This window comes from Mus caroli, unplaced genomic scaffold (genome assembly GCF_978045245.1).
Source record: "Mus caroli unplaced genomic scaffold, Mus_caroli_1 scaffold_5, whole genome shotgun sequence".
Taxonomy (NCBI): Eukaryota; Metazoa; Chordata; class Mammalia; order Rodentia; family Muridae; genus Mus; species Mus caroli.
In genome coordinates this window covers 150,184,607-150,200,870 of record NW_028227260.1, presented here as the reverse complement: position 1 = coordinate 150,200,870, position 16,264 = coordinate 150,184,607, and the positions used below count along the sequence as shown (strand labels likewise).

General features: G+C 42.9%; 1 protein-coding gene and 1 long non-coding RNA gene across 4 annotated transcripts in view; one reads left to right on the top strand and one right to left on the bottom strand.

Moving 5' to 3' along the window:
* Positions 1-16,264, bottom strand: part of LOC115030063 (uncharacterized) — a 215,673-nt gene that overhangs the window by 117,828 nt on the left and 81,581 nt on the right. The window lies entirely within an intron of this gene.
* LOC147004861 (protein SSXA1-like) lies at positions 7,702-14,511 on the top strand. 2 transcript variants are annotated; one of them, XM_085838279.1, is made up of 6 exons: positions 7,702-7,757; positions 10,188-10,314; positions 10,770-10,884; positions 11,181-11,270; positions 13,797-13,913; positions 14,318-14,511. In XM_085838279.1, the coding sequence occupies exons 2-5, from the start codon at positions 10,219-10,221 to the stop codon at positions 13,907-13,909; spliced, it is 414 nt and encodes a 137-aa protein (XP_085694405.1). In that variant the 5' UTR covers positions 7,702-7,757; positions 10,188-10,218; the 3' UTR covers positions 13,910-13,913; positions 14,318-14,511. The 2 variants fall into 2 exon arrangements, with proteins under 2 accessions (XP_085694405.1, XP_085694406.1); XM_085838280.1 differs by lacking the exon at positions 7,702-7,757 and adding an exon at positions 8,448-8,500.

Sequence of the window (16,264 nt, the reverse complement as noted above, 5' to 3'; positions counted from 1 at the left end):
ATTTGCCAACTGCTGTATCATGGCAAGATGGTCCTCTAGTATGGATACATCCACATATATCCCCTAATAAGACTATAGAGCATTATCCCACCATGTTGGCAAATATGGTCCATAAAGGTATAAAAAGTTCAATTACTCACTTTGGAAAAATGCTGGATAGCATAATTGTTCCCTATACTGCTGCACAAATGCAAACATTGTGTGCGACTATAGATGAATGGGCTATTCTTAGATGCATTTATTCTGGTTTAATTGATAATCATTATCCTAAACATCCTTTGTTACATTTTCTGTTATTGCATCCAGTGATATTTCCAAAGGTAACGGCTAATACTCCTATAAAGGGAGCCATTGATATTTATACAGATGGATCCAAAACAGGAATTGGAAGTTATGTGATTAATGAAAAGGCTGTAAGGTTGCAATTTACACTAGGAGCCCCTCAATTGGTAGAATGTTTGGTGGTTTTAGAAGTCTTTAAAAGATTTCTTATGCCCATAAATATTATCTCTGATTCTGTTTATGTGGTTAATGCTTTACTAACGTTAGAGACTGCTGGAAATTTTAAGCAGTCTAGTCCAGTAACTAAAATTTTGATGAAAATACAAAATTGTATTTTGATGCGTGAGCATCCCTTTTATATTCAACATATTAGAACACATACATCATTACCTGGACCTATGGTTAAGGGTAATGCAATTGCTGATTCAGCCACCAGAGATATGGTTTTCCTATCACAAAATTCTATAGAAAGTGCAAAAAATTTTCATCAACTTTATCATGTCCCTGCTTCTACATTACGACAAAAGTTTAAGCTTACACGAACAGAAGCTTGATATATTGTCCTACAGTGTGGTAGGTGTGTAGAATTTATTAATGCACCTTCCGTGGGCGTTAATCCTCGTGGATTGTGACCCCTAGATATTTGGCAAATGGATGTCACGCATATCCCAGCTTTTGGGAAATTACAATATGTACATGTGTCCATCGATACCAGTTCTGGTGTCCTACATGCCTCTCCCTTGTCAGGGGAAAAAGCAGTTCATGTCATATCTCACTGCTTAGAGGCTTGGGCTGCATGGGGTAAGCCCATAGTTCTAAAGACAGATAGTGGTCCTGCATATGCTTCTTCTAAATTTAGCCAATTTTGCAAACAAATGCAAGTGAAACATATTACTGGACTGCCCTATAATCCACAGGGCCAAGGCATCATTGAGAGAGCCCATCGTACTTTGAAACAATATTTGCAAAAACAGAAAGGGGGAATAGAGGCTATGACGCCAAAGATGGCTCTATCCCTTACAATATTTACTCTTAATTTTTTAAAATTGGATGATGCTGGAAGATCACCAGCCGAAAGGCACGGACAATGGCCTCAATCGCCCAATGAAATGGTCAAATGGAAAAATGTCCTTGATAATAAGTATGGCCCGGATCCTATCTTAATCAGATCCCGGGGAGCTATTTGTGTTTTTCCACAGGGTGAAGAAAATCCACTTTGGGTCCTGACGCGACTGACAAGGACCGTGAAAGAGCAAGATGAATCCCAAAATGATCCTCCAGCTCCTGATGATTGAGACCGGGATAAGTATACCTTTGTGGGCCATAGTAAGATCATGGCCAGTACCTTTACTGGTACATTCCAATTCTTCTACCTTGCCTTTGTTTTATGCAACAGAATGTTTTCTAGATGCGCCTTGTGCACGACAAACTCCTCAAGAGCCACGGGTGTATAATAGTACGAGTTTTCATTTAAATTATACACTCTGCTTTGTGCATAATGTGGGTAAACCTTTTACACCCTGTATATTTTTAAAGAAAAAGATTATCTCTAATTGGGCAGACCCCATTATCCAAAATAAAGTGAGCTCTGGAGTGTTACTTAATGCTTTAACGCAAGTCGTCCAAGGAGTGCAATTAGGCTCAGGTGATGTTGGAAATAATATAACTTCACCTATAAACATCACCACTATTATGATAAAGGGAAAGGTGACTATTCCCAAAAGATCACGATGGCCTGTTGGCAATGCTACTGCTAAACGCAGCGTGCCCTGGTGTCATCCGGACCTCACATTTCCTATAGTTTTTTCACCTTGTCAATCAAAAATTTTTCCTCGAAAAGAAATAGCAAAGGGTTTTGTTTTGTCACCTCCATTAGATTTTGCTGTAATGAATGATAAAGGAGATGCTACAGGAAAAGAAAATATTTGGCCATATTACCAATGGATTTTAAGTAATGAGGCAGGTGCTAGTACCAGTCTGTCGGCCTTTGCACTGCTGACTGGCACCTTTCATGAGATACTGAATGTTTCTGCCACACTTTCCAATACTTCTGCTCATTTAGATAACGTGACAACTAATAGAGTTATCAGAAATATGACTACCTCTCCAGTAGAAGTTCGTGTTAGTCCTCCATTTTTCTTTATATTGGCTGAATTTCAAAATGATACAGAATGGTTAGATTGTACAAATATCACTTGTTTTTTGACACAATGCTGGAATGGAACCAAATTCTTAGCCTTAGTGGTACAGCTACCAATCTTGGTCCCTGTACCTGTTGAGGCAGATCCAGAGAAGTTCCCAATAATGAGTCTCGTTAGGCAGAAGAGAGATTTTGGAATCACAGCTGCCATTGTCACTGCCATTGTGGTGTCTGCAGCATCAGCGGTTACTGCAGGAATTGCTATGGCCAATCAAGTTAATAGTGCTGATACCATAAGTCAGATAGCAGAAAAAACGTCTGAGGCATTGCTCACTCTGCAAAGGGTGGATTCTCATATCGCCTCAGGATTAACGTTAGTGAATCAGAGAGTGGATATTTTACAGCATAACATGGTACAGATGATGGATGTCATTCAAATGAGTTGTGTGGCATCCACTCCGCATGTATGCATTACTCCCAATAGGTATATTAATAATTCTTTTATTAAAAGTACAGACCTATCGAATTATCTGAAGGGGAACTGGTCGCAGGAGCTGGACAGGCTGCAGAAGAGGCTGCAGATACAGATCCTGAATCTTAATGGAACCAGAGTGGAACCTGTGACCTTTGGAGACTTTACCTCTTGGCTTTCCTCTGCTTTCTTTTACTTTAAGGAATGGGTGGGAGTGATTTTGTTTGGTGCTGCCATATGCTGTGGACTGGCGTTCATGCTCTGGTTGGTATGCAAATTTAGAACCCAACAAAAACGTGACAAGCTGATTATAACTCAGGAACTATTAGCTATTGAAACCGGCGCCTCCCCTGAAGTTTGGTTATCTATGCTCAAGAATTAGTCTGCATCTGAGTTCTCTGCTCTTGTGCATGAGAGAGACTCAACAATCATTGATCAGCCCTTGCACATTGATGCATACGACAGGGTGATCATGATTTCCCCACTAATTCATTTTTTGGCTGGCCTCTTTTGCAGAGTTCGCCCTAGGTCATTTAGCAGTTACTGTCACACAGCACTGGGGTATCCAGAGACGTGCAATTTTCCTCATGCACAGGCCAACCTAAGACACGGGGCCCGGTGGCGATAGGGTTACCCTACGACGGGAAAGGCTGTGACATTGGAGGAACGACCTAAAACCGGGGCCACAGCAGATGGACATAATTGCACAGGCCTAGTCCAGCCTCATTTTATTCAAACAAAAAGGGGGAGATGTGGGAAGCCACATGTGCCGTTGCAGAGTGGCACAGGCTTCTGCTGGCCACCACGCATACATAGGCAGTAAAGTTTTTTTTGCCAAGATGAGGTTTTGAGAATTAACCAAAATTGACCAATCAGATGAGAGAGAAGTTGACCAATCAGATGAGAGAGAAGTTAACCAATCAGATGAGAGAGAAATTAACCAATCAGATGTAGGCATGCAAATGAGGTGGTAAGCATCAACCAAGCACAACCAATCCGGGTGTGAGACACGCCTCTCCTAGGCCTATATAAAGCAGCACCAGTGCTGGGCTCGGGGTCTATTCGCCTCTACAATCAAGCTCTCCCAATAAACGTGTGCAGAAGGATCCTGTTGCAGTGTCGTTCTTGCTGGTCGAGTCGGACACCCGCAAGAGGGTTGCCATCCCACAATCATACCTCTGTCCCATAATTGTACCTGTCTGAAAGAATTGCAGGGATGGAAATGGAGAGGAGCCTGAGGAAAAGAAGGTCCAGTGACGGGCCTAAATTGGGATCCAGCTCAAGGGGAGGCCCCAAGGCCTGACACTATTACTGAGGCTATGGAGTGTTCACAAAAAGGGACCTAGCATGACTGGTCTCTGAAAGACCCAACAAGCAATTGAAAAAAATCAGAGAAAGGTATTTGCACAAACCCATGGATAGCAGCAGCTAACCACTGTTGTTGAATTAGGGAAGGCTGAGAGAAGTTGAGGAGAAGGGTGATCCTGTAGAAGGATCAGCAGTCTCAATTAATCTGGAACTCTGGGATCTCTTAAACATTGGACCATCAAACAGACAGGATACTCCAGCTGATATGAGGCCCCCAGCACACATACAGTAGAGGACTTCCGGATCTGTGTTCATTCAGAGATGATGAACCTAACCCTCAAGAAACTGGAGACCCCAGGGAGTTTAGAGGTCAGGTGGGGTGGTGGAGTGGGTACATCCATGTGGAGACAGGAGGTTGGGGAGGAGGTGTGGGATGTGGAGCAGTCATAGGGTGTATGGGAGGGAATAAAATATGGAGAGTAAAAATTAATTAATTAATTAATTAATTAAAAAAAGAAAAAGAAAAAAAAGAATCTTATGTAGTGGCATTAGTCACTAGGTGCTTACCATAACTGCTTTAAACTGCAGACACTCAAATCGTACTGCAGAATATTGTTGCCTTGGGACAGAGAGAGATGGCTCAGACAAAATGACTCTTACAGAGCAAGCCTGACCATCTGAGTTGGGTCCTTTGAACCCATATAAAGATGGAAGGAGAGAGTCAATCAGAAGTATGTAGGATGATGATAAGTACCAAATACAGTTGGAGAGGGGCCTGAAGTTCTAGTGGGTCTTAAAATCATTTATTGTTATTAATTACTACTACCACTACATGCATTTCTGATGTGCTTATGTGTGTGTACATGCCACTATGTGCATGTCAGACAATACATTCGTCTAGCTGGTGCTCTCCTAATAAGTGGATATTAGCTCAAAGGTACAGAATCCCTAGGATAAAACACATAGAGTGTAAGAAGTTTAACAAGAAAAAAGGCCCAAGGGCTGGCGAAATGGCTCAGTGGTTAAGAGCACTGTCTGCTCTCCCAGAGGTCCTGAGTTCAAATCCCAGCAACCACATGGTGGCTCACAACCACCCATCATGATATCTGATGCCTTCTTCTGGTGCATATGTAGATAGCAACAGTGTACTTAAATATAATAATAAATAATTCTTAAAATAAAGAAAAAAAAGAAAGAAATAGAGAAAGCAAGCAAGCAAGCAAGCCCAAGCAATGATGCTTCAATCCCACTTAGAAGGGGGAACAAAATAATCACTGGAGACAGAGGGAGAGAGGGACCTGGGTGGGAGAGGGGCAGGGGAGAGGAAAAAGCTGGGGGAATGATTAGGCATTGGGGGAGACAGGAGACAGGTCTAGAAAGCCAGGAGAATGGAAATATGCTAGTGCTGGGGTGGAAGTTGGGGGAACCTCTAGAAAGTCCAAGAGCCCCGGGATGTGAGTCTCCCAGGACTCAATTGAGATGACTTTAGCTGAAATGCCCAACACTAGGGAGATAGAACCTAAACGACCACCTCCAGTAGATAGACGTGGTCTGCCTTGGAGGGGTAGAGTCACCAACCCACTTTCAAAAGTTTTGACCCAGATTTGGTCCCATCTAAACAAAATGCAGGAACAAAAGTGGAGCAGAAACTGAAGGAAAGGTTGCTCAGTGACCAGCCCACCTTGGGTCCATCCCATGCTGGGCACCAATTCCTGACATTATAACTGATGCCATGTTATGTTTACAGACAGGAGCCTGGCATGTCTGTCCTGTGAGAGGCTCTACCAGCAGCTGACTGAGACAGATGCAGATATTTATAGCCAATCATTGGACTGAGCTCGGGGACCACTATGGACTAGTTAGGGACTTTGGTTTGTTTTTCCAAATTCTTCTGTTGAGTAATAAGTCAATTGTTTGCATTCTTTTCTTTGTTAAATATAAACTATATGCAATTGTAGGCTATAAATTTTCCTCTTAAAAGTGCTTTTACTGTTTCACAAAGTATTTGTAGCATTGTGATTCTGGTTTACTCAGTTCCAATAATTCTTAAATTTCTTGTTTGACCCATTTCTGATTCAGTAATGAACTGTTAATCACCATGAGGTTATATACTTAGTAGAATTTTGTTTACTGTCTATATTAAGGATATTGCACAATGGCTGGGAAGGATATGTAGAATTATTTCAATTTTTCTGCATTTATTAAGGTTTGTGTTGCAGCAGGTGCTCTACTGTGGAGAAGGTCCATTGTGCTGTGGAGTAGCATGTATATTTGTGTATTCTTGGTGTTTGAGTTGAATCCTCTGTAGATATCTCTTAGGTCCATTTGGTAAAACAGGTTATTGAATTCTGAAGTATCTGTTTCTTTCTTTATTTTTGATCCAGATGTCCCACCTTAGCAGAAGCTGGAGTGCTGAAATTGCCTCCTATCATGAAGTTTGTGTTAATCTGGGGTTTTAATTCCATTAATATGCTTTTATGAATTTGGGTGCACCAGTGTTTTGTGCATATTTGCTTTGTACTATAGTATTTTATTAATTGATTGATCCTTTGATTAAAATGAAGTAGTTTTATTTACACTTACTGCTTAAGGCAATATATGGAAAAGGAGTGGGGACAGTGGACAGCCCTGACTTTTTATGTTTTTAAAGGGACTGCTTCATGTTGCTCTCCATTTAGGATAATGCTGACTGTGGGCTGTAGGGGAAGCCATTCCGTTGTAATATGACTTAAAATTAATTTATAGAAATGATTAAGAAGAAAGCATAAGGAGAATATGCAGTTGAAGTCTTCATGCTGGCCCCAAGGTCCACGGACCATTGCCTTGCCAGAAGAAAAGTCTCAGTCATTCTGAGCAGGCCATTATTGACAGAGCAGTCCTCAGAATTCAAAGTCTAGAGAGCATTAAGGGGCCAGTGGAGGCACATACAATTTGAGTAGAGAAGCCTTCCTAACAGAAGCACTTGGGAATCCTTTAAAGAGCACCATAAACTCTAATCACATGCAGACTGTTTTGCTATTATTCATAAGAATATTAGTATTAAAAAAAGCTCTTAGGTCGTTGGAGAAAGAGCACATATAGGAATAATTTCAACTCTAATGCTGTCCTTTAATAAATTAAATGTTATGAGTTTATTGTAAAGAGGTCCCAGGTTAGAATGACTAAGGAAGACAGAGGAGAAAGATTTGAAGTGGTTAGCCATATTTTTTAGAGAAACAACTGCACAGTAAAGGGTAGCCTAGATATAAGGGAAAGCCCAGGTATCCAGAGGAATGCACGTTTCAACAGGTAAAGAGAAGCAGGAGTAACCATTGCCGGGGGTGGGGTGATCATCATACTTTAGTGGGGATATTTAGTACATCCCTTTGGTGATGTACTTCCTGCCTGGAACCCTGGGCTCCAACATTCCGTTCTTACCTCACTTCCCCCTTCAGTTCCCTGAGGAATTCAAAGGGTTTGGCTGCTCTGGCTGCTGAGTCTCTAGCAACAGCTGAATCAAGGTGCTTTTTTGGGTCTCTTCTTGGAGAAACACTCCTTTGTCCCTTCCTGTCTGAGGTAGGTTATTCCTTGGGGATGTCCCAGTAAACTAAACCTTAACAGACAGAAAAGTTAGCCTGTATAGACCAACTTGTGCCTTTCTTGTGTCTCCAGCATTCCTCAGCCCTTAGAACTGTTCTTTGAGCTAAACTGTCACTGGGCAATTACTTAAGAAACCTAGAAATTATAACCCTTTTATGTCTGACAGACAGTATGCCACTCTTTTTGAGGGAAGCAGTGTATCTCTTAGCTTCACAAACTTTGAAACTACCTATATGCCTTGAGATTTCCTCCATCCTCAGTGACAGCAAATGATCTCTGTCCTAGGGGCTACTTTTGAATTTCCTCTTGGATGAAGACACAATCTTCAAGGTCCCAGAGACACCTCAATGTCTACTCACTAAAAGATTTCTGAGGGGTTTAGTTTGAGGATCCATGGTTAGTGTATCTTGAGATGTGCCAAGTTCTTTGACCTTGTGTGACAGTTGGTCCTGTAGATGTGGATATTCTAGGTATGTTATCTAAACCACCCTAGTAACAGCCCAGCGTGTTATACTCTACTTAACATGTTTACCCCCTTTCAGCATAGCATCAACATATCGCCAATTCCTAGGTCCCTGGAAACCATCAGTTGGGGGGGGGGAACTATTAAATGTGTGGCAATCCTCTCACCATGTATATATTGGACACACCACAAAATATCTACACATGATGCAGGGCACTGTACCACAAAATGGTCATCTAAATTCCTTAAAAGGCGGGTACAGGAGAAGTGTTTGGGTCCATAGTTTTTCTGTTATCCTTAGCAATGTAGCCACATTCTGTCTCCAGGGGAAAAACTTGAGTAGGTAATGATGTAGACACATGTATTTAAGTTTCAGCAGGTGCCCAAAATGTCTTTTATTTAAAAGTTTAATGTGTCTATTACTTTTAAATCTATTTATTAACTTATTAATTACCCTAATCCCCAATTGCAGTTCCTTCCCTTCTCTCTTCCAATTCCTCCACCCACCTCCCTTCTATCCCCATCTACTCCTCCTCTGTTCCTCTTCAGGAAAGGGCAGCCCTCCCATGGATATCAAGCAGTCTTAGCATATCAAGTTGTAGGAAGACTAGGCACATCCTCTGTTAAGGCTAAAGGTAACCAAGGAGGAAAGAGTCCCAAAGGCAGGCAACAGAACACAGACAGCCCCTGCTCCTGCAGTTAGGAGTCCCACATGAAGACAAGCTCAACTGTTATATGTGTAGAGGGCTTAACTCCATTCCACGCACACTCCCTGGATGGCGGTTCAGTCTCCATGAGCCCCTATGGACTAAAATTATTTGATTGTTAAGTTTTTTTCTAGTGTCCTTGAGCCTTCTGTCTCCTTCAGCCCTTCCTCCCCCTCTTCTCAGGGTTCCCTAAGCTCAGCCTAATGTTTGGCTGTGTGTCTGTGCATCTGTTTCCATCAGGTGCTGGGTGAAGCCTCTCTGTGCCTATTACTTTTGTAATAAAATATGAAGTTAAAGCATTTATTTACTAGGGAACAGAAAATTCTGGAAATGTTATACAATAACCCAGAGCTGGAAGAGACTACAGGAAAGGAGCATGGGAGGTAACATATAGGGAAAGTATGATGGTTGAAGACACACCTGTGTCTGCTTATCAAATATGCCTAATTCATCATATTTCTCTGTTTTTCCTATTGATTTCCACAGGAGTGAAGCTTTATGATTTCTCTCTCCTACTATTTTCTTTTTTGGCAAAACTAGGGAATTAATGCAAGGGCCACTCACATGTTACATAAGAATCCTACTACTAAGCTACAACTTAAACCCTGATTGCTTCTTTGCGACAGGATTTAAATATATATTACGCAGACTGGCTTAGATCTCACTTTATATTGATTCAGACAGGCCTTGAACATACGACCCTTCTGCCTCAGCCTCCCAACTACCCTGTGTTACAGGCATAGGAAGGGAACTCTGGCTTCTCTTCCTCCCTTACAACTCACCCAAGGTAGCCACAAACTAGTCACTAAAGGGTCTTGTAAAACACTAGCAGCTATTCTTCCTCTCTGCTTGTATTTGGTGCTTGGTGTACCTTCTTCTTCTGAACTCCTCACCACCCATATTCTAGTGACAACGGCTGCATCCTTATCCTCTATGAAATCAGTTTTCACTTTCCACGCCTGAGTGAGAACATGTGCTTGCCCAATTCAATAACTTTCTATTTCCTTTAATCTCCATGAAAACTTCAGGGCAATTAATCAGGACAGACACCTGACCCACTCTCAAAGACTCAGGAACCTTCATACATGTTTATGCGTGTTCATAGAATCTAATTAATTCCTAACCACAAACTCTCCCATAGACCTAATCAAGGATAGATTATCTCAGGGTGAAAAGGAGTACAAGAAATGTCAGCACCCGTCTCTTACTGTCTATCTGAAATCCCTTCCTTCACAGGACATTTGGTTTTGCGCTTGAAGAAGAAAAGATGGTGTCTGTTCAAAATCACACTGACATGGAAACAGTGAGTTCCTGTGTAAAGATCCCCATGGAAGTGCTTTATGAACCAAAGACCATCTGCAAGGTGAGGGGGCCAGTTAGTGGGGTGGACAGAAGCAGCTGAGTGACCAAGGGCCACTGTAGAATGGCTTATCAGAAGGTGGAAGTAAGAGGCACTTGTAACAAGGACTACAGTCTCCACTGGACCTCCATAAGTCTCTGGATTTCTCTCCATGCACAAATGCTCCATGAGTCCTTGTACAGCCTCCCCGAGGACTTCAGATTAGTGACCTAGTACTACATTCATTTGGTGACACTCAGTCCCTTGTAAATGGGTGAGGAGAACACTCGAGCAGCATTGAGCATTTCTAGTGGCTGGGGAAAAGGCTGTCTCTCCCTCAACCCTCATATTTCCCAGGATCGATTGTCTTGATTCTCTGGTGGACCACAAAGGTCGTCCGTCACAGAGGGCATTCTGGGATGAATGGCACACACATTCAGCAGAGCAGTTGCCAGAGATTTCATTCCCTTCTTTTCTAGGCCTTCCAGGATATTTCTACATACTTCTCTGATGAAGAGTGGGGAAAGCTGACTGAATGGCAGAAAAGTGCCTATGTGTACATGAAAAGAAACTACACCAGAATGACCGACCTAGGTAAGATGAAATCTGGATTCAGACCAGTCTGGGGGTTTCCAGTTTGTTTTCTCTGCCACATTATCTCAACCTGTAGCAGGGCCCTCTCCCCTGATACCTTTCTTTCCTGAGAAATGTCAAAGTGCTTGTCGAGCCTGCTGCTCTTTTCCATCCTGTGCAGAGCTGACAGCATAGATCATAGGCAATAGGGCTCAGGCCTCTTGTGGGCCTTAAGATCTGGGCTGTAGCCCAGCTCCTAGCAGCATTTCCCCTCGTTGTGCTGCCTGTTAAAGAACAAGCACACTGCTTCCTCTTAGGGGTCACCGTGAACCAACCAGTTTTCATGCGTGGCAAGGAGCAGGCCAAGCAATCCCTGGTCGAAGGCATTGAAGTTCATGACAGTGAAGGTGAGTGATCAGGGAGAGGCTGTGAAAGGGCACCTTCTCAGTCAAGATGCACGCTAAGATGATTGGCAGCTCTTTTCTTCTTCAGATCAGGGTTGTGTGGAAGAGAGCTCATTCTGAGGATTATGTAGAAGATCCTGTCATGCACAATTCTAAAACATTATTGTGTACATTATTCACAGAGCTTGCACATACTTTCATCCTGACACTCACTTTCCACATAGGGATCTTCAGCTGGCCTATGCTCTGTGAAGGGCCCATGCACTCGTCTGGCTACAAATGACAGGGCTTTCATGGTGGACCCCTTCCACTGTGATCAAGTTCAGGACATAGCTATACCTGAGAACTGTCTGCCCCACAGCCCCAAGCCAGGGGAACCCCCGGATGCAGCTGACTATGGAATGGGGGTTTCCGCAGCTGCAGGGTCCAGTGTAGTGGAGAGAGAGTTCTGGGAGCTGAGGTTGGTGGCCAGTGAGGACCCAGCTAAGGACTGACTGTGTGAAGGGAGGGACCCTGATAGTGCATATGTAGGTGCTTACTATTATCTGACACTCCAGTTCCAGAGTATCTGACACAGTGTTTCCTCCACAGGCATACCCACACACATGTTCCACATACACAGAGACACACACAAAGACAAATGTCAATATACAATAAATGGCTATCCATTCAGTCTCTGTCTTCTTTTAGTAGTACATATACCCCCTCATGAATGACTCAGCAAGGTGAATGAAAGGTAGCTAGCTGAGGATTAGTGACTAATGGCACATCTTGGCATATCAACAGATAGGGTGTAGGCACCACCATGCCCCATTCCTCTTGAAGTGCTCTCACCAGCATCAAGTGTGATACCCCCTCTGCCACGAGGTTCTTTAATACCTACATCAAAGGCTCCTTTCTCTCTTCCCAGGACCCTGCTGCTTTCACCTGCACACACCACCATGGTGTGATCATCTGCACAAGGCACCACAGTGCATTCACCTGCACACACCACCACAGTGCATTCACCTGGACGCACCAGCACAGTGTGTTAATCTGCACATGCCCCCACATTGCATTCACTTGCACACACTGCCATGGTGTGTTCATTGCCACAAGCCACCACGTTGCATTCACCTGCACCCACTGCCATGGTGCGTTCATTGCCACATGCCACCATCGTGCATTCACCTGCATGTGCCACCACGGTGCATGCAGTGCTGTCTCCTTCATTCTGTTCACCCTTTACTTACTGTGCACGCAGTGCACCACCAGATTCTGTGTGCATATTTCATATTCCAGCCTGTCCCAGAGCCTTTGGCTTCCTCCAGCGCTTTTCTTCGCCTAATCTTTGTTCCTCACTCTTAATTACATCTCTTCTGTTTGTGCAAACAACAGTGTAATAACAATATAAAGGCAAACATTGTAGCTCCGGAAACTAGGTTTACTTAGGACATTTGTTTCCCATTTAAACACCCGTGTTCTTATTTTATTTAGTTACAAAAAGTGAACTACTTTGTCAAGTGTGATTAATATGTTTTGAAAAATCCTTTAAAAACACCTGCAAAAGATCAAGCCCTTTAACATTCTGCCATGGAAGGAGGGGCTCACCAGCTTCTGCCCCTCTCAGAGGATATGATGGCAGTTGCCAGGTGCTAGGGGAAAAGGCCAATGAGGCCCAATGCACATATAAGTAAGCCTAACTAAACTCACTGGGTCTCACTGATACCAACCAAGAGACAATAAAAGGGAATCTAGGGGTAGGGAGGAAGGGCATCGGTGTGACTCATGTGAGCCTTTAGGAACACACGTGATCAAAATATATTATATATGCATATAAAATATAATAATGAAATGGAACAACATATATAACTACTACATTCTAATAGAACATTTAGAAAAATACATGAGAAGACACTTAAACTCTAAGACAATACAAACATACTACTGATTACCTGAATATGTGCTTCAGTGTTTAAACCTGCTGATGAAGGCAGCATGCTGAGGAATAACCCAAAATGTGTTCCAAGAACAGTAGGCTCAGAGATACTGGCATACCCAAGAGAAAGCACAAGCTTTGGGGACAGACAATAGGGTGGCATGGATGAGAGGAAAGCACAGGGAAACAATACTGTGGTTTCCATGGACTGTTCGAGGCACTCCCCCAGCACCAGTTCAGATGTTAGAATGGGTCTCTATAATGATAATTTGACTTGTTCTTCTGAAAGTCGTGTGACACTGGATTAGTCTTCTACATGCTCTGAAGCTAACCCTGAAATCCATACAATATAAGGGAATGGTCACTGGGTCCTCCTCCTTCTGGAGCATAAAATTGGAAATCTATATCAGGGGTTAAGGAAGCTGATGGGGACAAGACAGTACACTGGACGGTATAACCCAAACTGACCTTTGGTCTGTATTGCTACATGGGTGACATCTCAATCTCTGTGAGGCAGCAGTAAAGGCCCACGGGCTCATGGGAGGGACAAGCCCTGTTCTTTTCTGATGAGAAATGCCTAGCACTCATGCACTAACCTCTCCACATTTTAGAAACTGGTGGCCATCAGGTCAATGTTTGGAGCCACCGGCTGCGAGAGAGGAAGTATCGAGTGATATATGAAGAGATTAGTGATTCTGAAGAAGAAGAAGATGATGATTACTGAAATGGTAAGTGGTCCTCTGACACATCTCACAACACCCAGAACACACACGTTTCCCATATGGTATTAGACCCTACCCAATCATCCACTTCTAGTCCTTTGGGGTGCAAGACTGAACGGGAAGTAACATGTCATGCTTCCTTTACTCTAGTGCTGGGTAGTTTGGAGACCTTCCTTAGCCAGTGTGCTATGGGCTTCTAAATCCCAGATTAGCACTCAAAGTGTAGGCCATTACTTCCTCTGGTGAGGCAGGCTTATGCTCTAGAAGAGGGTGTGCTTGTGGGGCAGAGCTCTGAAGCTGGGCGGAAGGAGAGCAGGCAGGCTGTGAAGGACAGGTGGAAACAGAGCGCTAGGTAGGTGGTGGAAACTCACTAGCATTTCTCTTCCTTCTCTTTCTTGTCTCAACCACAGACAGTCGAAATAAGCCCACGTTGGAAGAAGGATGGAGTGGCAATTCAACATCACAGCTCCAGCTTTGAAAGACTAAATATCAGCATTATAGATACATACATATATTTATATATTTATTGATAATATACATTTATATCTAAATTTATTTATTTATAAAAGTCTAGTCGAATTCTGAGTTAAGCATGTGTCACGTGTTTGTTCCCTTAGCAATTTTGCAGGATGTGCCAAACATTGTTAGGATACTTTTTCTGTCATCCCAAACATTTCCTATTATTATTGTCACTGTGTTGAGCCCCACTAGAATGGCTCTTTCTGTGCCAGGCACTGTTTAAGCATAGATCTTTGTGTATGGCAAGCATCTGGTCAGCACTGTGGGTAGTACATGCTAAGCATTCTGTTAGTATTGTCTTACAGTGTGACAGCCACTCTGGCAGAATACCAATGTTTCAAGCAGGCTAAATGGCTCAGTGATAAAGGATCCTGATGTCAGACTTGAGTTCAATCTTAAAGACCTACATGGTGGACACAGAGAACTGGCTCCCTCACAGTGTCCTTTGCTATTCACAACTGAACGCATTTGTGCGTGCACACACATACACACATATCCATGCTTACAAGCACAAAATAACTCAAAAAACAATTGGAAATATAATAAGCCTATCAACATTCCATTTAGCAAGGCATATACCTAATGCATATTGCTGGCCGCGTGCCCTCTACTCATATGTGGAATTGTGTGTCAGCTATCATTGCACTGAAGCACACTGCCCTCCCCTTGCCTAGGACTGCCAAGCAGCTGTCTATTTGTCTATGTTAACATGTTTCTCTGTCTCCCAGTCACACATATACAAGTCATCACTAGGGACACTTGTTACCTGCCATGCTACACTAGAAATGTGTCTACTTACAACTATCTCATTTCATTGTTTGGCTAGGACACACCTCCTTCCCTTTCTGCACAAGGTGAGAAATCCAAATTTTGTGATGTGGTAGAATCTGGCTTTGCTTGACCACACATAGGACCTTCATCTACCAAAGTGTCTGAGGCTCAGTGTAGACAGATGCTTACGCCTATGAAGATCAAAAGTTATTTTTTTTTACCCTCTCATTTTAGCTTGTTGGGAGTAAGTGTAGTGTCTGATTCTAGGGATTGAACACAGGCCCTCCTGCATGTGAGGCGAGGGCTTACCACTGAGCTGCACTGGACTAGTAGTTATTGCTTCATTGTTGACAGAATCCCAAAAGAATGTTAAGGCAGAAAGATTACTCTGGGCTTACAGTTTCAGTGGGCTCATTTGATAGACGCTTTTTCCATACACGCAGCATATGAAGGGAGGATATTCTTCCTTTTATCTTGGATTAGGGTTGCCAACCAGGAATATAGGAAGGGCCCAAGGCAAGAAACAGACTCAAGTACATGGTTCTAATGAGCTAATTCCTCAAGCACTCTTGTCTCCCATGTAACTACCAATACAAAGTGACATTGCCAACAGATTGTCTTGGCGATTAGATGAGAGATCCCAAACATAAGTACTTTCAGAAATGTCCTCACACATGGGAAAAAGTGGAGCTTTTCCTACTATGTCCTAGACTTCTCTGAAACACTCAGACTATCACAATTAACACACATAGCTGTTTGTGTCATTTCCAGATGAGGTTTCACTAAATCACCCAGGCTGGCATCAAATTTGCAGTTGTCCTCTGTCAACTTCCAAGTTGTCAGGATCCGAGCTTCTCCTGGGCTATAATCATTATCGTTTGGTTTATTTTTGTTCACTGATATATGTTCCATTATACATCCCAGGGTATACTGGAACTCACTTTATAGCCCAATTGTGGTATTTGTGCCCCACACTGCCTCTGGAGTACTGGGCTTCCAAGAGTAGACTACTGTACATCGTGTGATTGAATACATTTCTTTTTTTTTGATTTTTAATATTTTTATTA

Coding starts and splice junctions, on each gene's coding strand:
- LOC147004861 (XM_085838280.1), top strand. CDS start 8,448: ATGATGCAGGGCACTGTACCACAAAATGGTCATCTAAATTCCTTAAAA. Junction 8,501..10,187: donor CTAAATTCCTTAAAAGGCGG/GTACAGGAGAAG, acceptor CTTCCTTCACAG/GACATTTGGTTTTGCGCTTG. Junction 11,271..13,796: donor TGAAGTTCATGACAGTGAAG/GTGAGTGATCAG, acceptor TCCACATTTTAG/AAACTGGTGGCCATCAGGTC.